This window comes from Rhinopithecus bieti, unplaced genomic scaffold (genome assembly GCF_001698545.2).
Source record: "Rhinopithecus bieti isolate Rb0 unplaced genomic scaffold, ASM169854v2 scaffold_36410, whole genome shotgun sequence".
NCBI lineage: Eukaryota > Metazoa > Chordata > Mammalia > Primates > Cercopithecidae > Rhinopithecus > Rhinopithecus bieti.
The window spans coordinates 1,096,888-1,101,902 of record NW_016816076.1 but is presented as its reverse complement, the minus strand read 5'-3'; the positions used below and the strand labels follow the sequence as shown (position 1 = coordinate 1,101,902).

The following is a 5,015-nucleotide window of genomic DNA, read 5'->3' as shown; positions in this document are numbered from 1 at the left end:
AAAAAAAAAAAAAAAAAAACAAAGAAAAGAAAGTCATGTCCTGCACAAAGGTATATTAAATTATCGAGAAAATAAAAGTGGGTAATAAAATGGAAAAAAAAAAATCCAACCCACCAACTAATGAAAGAAAAGGTTTTTTTTTTTTTCACTTATCAAATGGCCAACATTTTGCTGCCCTTTCCCCTTCTCACTCTTTTGAAAAATAAATGGTCAGACATGTACTTCCATACAGTTGGAAATGTATGTGACTAGGGGTTTAACCTTTCTGACAAGCAATTCTGAAATACATCCCACGAACATTTTAAAAGTTCAAATTCAGGCTGGGCGTAGTGGCTCACACCTGTAATCCTAGCACTTTGGGAGGCCGAGGTGGGCGGACTGCCTGAGGTCAGGAGCTCAAGACTAGTCTGGCCAACACGGTGAAACTTCGTCTCTACTAAAAAAAAAAACAGAAAAAAAAAACAAAAAAATTAGCTGGGCGTGGTGGCATGAGCCTGTAATCCCAACTATTCAGGAGGAATTGCTTCAACCAGGGAGGCAGAGGTTGTGGTGAGCTGAGATCATGCCACGGCACTCCAGCCTGGGCGACAGAGTGCAACTCCATCTCAAAAAAAAAAGTTCAAATTCATTATCACAGCTATTAAAATTATAACAATCTAAACTAAGGAAAAAAATTTTTAATTCAGGTAAGATGTTATGCAAAGATATTCATGGCAATGTCTTTACAATTATTGTAAAATCCTTTAAATAAGCCAAATGCTCAACAGAATCATGAAATTATGTTACATTCATTGAAGAAAATGTTATAAAGCTACTAAAAACTGCTGTGTATCAAAACAATTTGTAAGATGAGGAAATACTCAATGTGTTAATTTTAAAATGTGGGATCAAAACTATTAAGTATATATTTTAAAAGCTGAATTAGAAGGAAATTCACCAAAATGTTTCAGGAGGCTTCTCTAGGACTTGGGAGTATTTTTATCTTCCTTATACTTTCCTATAAAGTTTCCTACAAGTTATTTTAGAATCAGAAAATCAATGTTTTAAAAGTTCAAAATTACTTTTTAAAAATTTTGTATTGTTTTTGAGACAGTCTTGCTCTATCACCCAAACTGGAAAGTAGCAGCATGATCATAGCTCACTTGCAGCTGGGCTCAAGTTATCCTCCCACCTCAGCCTGCCAAGTAACTGGGACTACACGTGCACACACCAGCACACCCAGCTTTTCTTTTTCTTTTTTTCAGTAGAGACAAGGTCTCCTATGCTATAGAGGCTGGTCTTAAACTCCTGAGCTCAAGCAGTCCTCCCACCTCAGCTTCCCAAACTAGTGGTACTACAGGACTGAGCTACCATGTTCAGCCCCAAATCACTTTAAAATAAAGATTTTTCCATAACTCCAACACTTTCGGAGGCCAAGGTTGGAAGATTACCTGAGTCCGGGAGTTAAAGGCTGCAGTGAACTGTGATAACACCACTACACTATAGTCTAGAGGGACAGAGTGAGACTCCATCTCTTAAAATAATAAGTAAACTAACTTATGTATTAAAGATTTTAGATTAAAAATCATGTTTCAGGTTGGGCATGGTGGCTTACGTCTGTAATCCTAGCAGTTTGGGAGGCCGAGGTGGGCGGATCACTCGAGGTCAGGAGTTCAAAACCAGCCCGGCCAACATGGTGCAACCCTGTCTCTAGTAAAAATACAAAAAAAGTAGTGGGGTGGGTGTGGTGGCAGGCGTCTGTAATCCTACAATCCCAGCTACACGAGAGGCTGAGGCAGGAGAATCTTTTGAACCTGGGAGGTGGAGGCTGCAGCAAGCTGAGGTTGCGCCACTGCACTCCAGTCTGAGCAACACAGTGAGACTCCATCTCAAAAAAAAAAAAAAAAAATCATGTTTCAAACAGAGTTGAAGGGATACACAATAAATATACCATTTACTTGCCACTAAGATTCAAATCTGTTAACATTTTGTCTTATTAACACAAGAATTTGAATGCAAACTTGTAACAGCAATCTCTCATTTATTTCTCTTGAGGTCCAATTTCCTGAAAGTACATTACCCTATTACTGTTTTTCTACCCTATAATTTTATTATATAACAAAGATTTTAAAACCCAAATTCAGACCAGGGAAAAAAGTTTACAATCCTACAAGCAATTTACAGAAAGCTTAGTAAGCTTTATGAGACAACTTGTCTGAAGATTTTGGCTTGAGAAAGCCCATTTTTGTTGCTAGCATGACTAAAGGAAAAGGTAACTATGACAATTTCATACCTTCAAGTTAAGCTCTGTACTACCATCTATCCAAAGGAGTAAATTTATAATTGTGAGTTAAAAATGTATTGTACCTTTCTGTTTCTAATATATCCACTATATATTGCCTCTTTATTTTTCTCCTTCTTCTCAAAATCTTCTTTAGAAAGCACAAGCTCATGAACATCTTGGGAATCTGCAGGTTTGCTTATCATCTGTTAAATATTAAAAGAGTACTTTTAAATTCCTAATAAACTGGTTAATGCATTTAGACAGAGTCAACTTCAAAATATTTTGATCAACTTTCATTTCTAAGAAACCTTTTTACTTACTCTGGCTGACTGTCCAACAAAGAAGACAGCTTGCTTGCCCCCAACACCAAAATAGGAAATATCACTATTTAAACTGCGTGGCACTGGTACTGGACGAACATATCCTGAATGATCACTAAAATAAAACATTACATTAATGCAGTGATTTTAAACAAGCTAGTTAAGTGTCAAAAGAAACTTTCATTGCATTTGTATTCAGTGTTAATGAAATGATCACCATGCCTGCAAACACCCCTAACTGAAAGGTGAAATAATCAGTGTCAAGACATCCACTCCAGTTCATCTCAAAGTGTAGTCCCCAGGCCAGATGCATTAGCTTTACCTGAAAACTTTTAAGAAATGTAAATTCTTGGGCTCAGTCCTACTAAATCAGAAAATCTCTCAGCAAACAGGACTAAATAAGTATTTTTATTATCCTTATGCCTCTAAAACTTTCCTTCGAAACTGTTTGCTACTTCAAAACTTCCTAAAATATTGTCTGAAGAATAATGGTAATTAGAGCAAAGGAGAGTGTCACTTCCATATATCATGATAAATGAAAAGCTCTGAGAGAACACTGCACCATAACAACATTCTGAAGAAGAGGCACCACTGGTCTTTCAAAATATAGGCAAAGTCTCCAGGGACATCATCCCCCAATATCAGAAAGAAACAGAATGAAAGTGAAGCTGGAACCACTATTAAACTCAATGGAAAGATTAAAGAGCAGGTATGACAAAGCTGAAGAGAATTAGAGAACAGAAAGATGCAAAGAATGTAACCACAGGAAACAAAGAAAGAAAACAAAACTGAAAATACCAAAGTGGTGTTAAAAGACACAAATGACTGAAGGAAAATATCTCACACAAGATTAAATGTAGTTCTAGAAAGAGAAGGGAGAGAACGGAAAACAGCTGTAAATATGCTTGACCCAGTATGACATGGCTTCACAGATCCAAGAAAACGAAAAGAGCCCAAACAAGATACATAAAAAGCAATCAACATCACTGTAAACACCAAAAACCAAACAGAAGAACTAGAAAATAGGCTGAGAGATAAGACAGGATAAAATAGATTAGCAGGCTTTGACAGTGACAGTATAAGACAGAGAGGAATATTATCTCTGTAGTGCCTGAAAAAAATCTGTTAACCTAAAATTGTCAACTAGAGAAAAATAATTTATAGATAAAACCAAAGTAATTTACCACCAGAAGACTTGTTCTAAATTAATGTTCCTATAAGCACAAAATAACATACAAGAGGTCACCATAATACAATACATACAAAAGTAATTTTTTTAAGTACTACATATGAGACATTTACTGGTGTGGTGAAAAAGTGGTATGTGTATATTGCTGAATTTCTAAAAAGTCACACTTTAAATACCTTCAATAACAAAACTGTCATTTCAGGAAGAGAGTGACCAAAGCTAATGAAGTCCTTAAGTTGGGGGAAGGATAATACTTTTAATCCTGAAATCTAACTATGCATGATAAAATTTCAAAGAAGATCAGAGAAGATATAAATTCTAAAATATTACAAAGAAAAAAGGTGGATCAAGAAAATCAAACAGCAGAAGACAATACATTTAAGAGAAAACAAAGAAACAGAAACAAAGAATGGGATAACCAAAAACATTTTAATTGGTATAAAAAGTCCTATCCTCATATATAAATAATCAAAATAAACATAAAGACAACATTGAGCAGGTAGGACACTGTAATACCAGAGATACAAAACAACAAAAGCACCCAAAAGAGTATTCCCTCACAATACCCCCTCAACATCTACAATCACATCACCACACAAAATACACAAACTGTCGACACAAAATGACGCACACAAAATGCCTCCCCACACAACCCTGCATTTATACAAAACACCTCACACAATACACAAACATATCACTACTTTGTTTTTCTTTTTTCCACTTTTTTTTTTATTATACTTTAAGTTCTAGGGTACATGTGCATAACGTGCAGGTTTGTTACATATGTATACTTGTGCCATGTTGGTGTGCTGCACCCATCAACTCGTCAGCACCCATCAACTCGTCCTTTACATCAGGTATAACTCTCAGTGCAATCCCTCCCCGCTCCACCCTCCCCATAATAGGCCCTGGTGTGTGATGTTCCCCTTTCTGAGTCCAAGTGACCTCATTGTTCAGTTCCCACCTATGAGTGAGAACATGCGCACACCACTACTTTCAACAGAAACAGACACCACGATGCTACAAAGCACACACACTGATGATTAAAAAAAAAATCTTAAGTCAGAGAAAAACAGACAATATGTTCTGAGATACAAAGATAAGACTGACAACAGATTTCTCCTTATAAATGATGCAAGCTGGTAGAAAATTGAGTGACATTATTTAACATATAGATTTGAGTAACCCTTATCCAAAATGCTTGGGACCAAAAGTATTTCATTTTTCTGATTTCTTTTCCAAT

General features: G+C 36.1%; 1 protein-coding gene across 1 annotated transcript in view; it reads right to left on the bottom strand.

The window, feature by feature from the left end:
• The window catches only part of SMCHD1 (structural maintenance of chromosomes flexible hinge domain containing 1), a 158,542-nt gene that overhangs the window by 119,537 nt on the left and 33,990 nt on the right, over nucleotides 1-5,015 (bottom strand). The window contains 2 exon segments of the mRNA XM_017854308.1: nucleotides 2,347-2,466; nucleotides 2,584-2,698. Of these exon segments, the coding sequence (XP_017709797.1) occupies nucleotides 2,347-2,466; nucleotides 2,584-2,698 (235 nt within the window).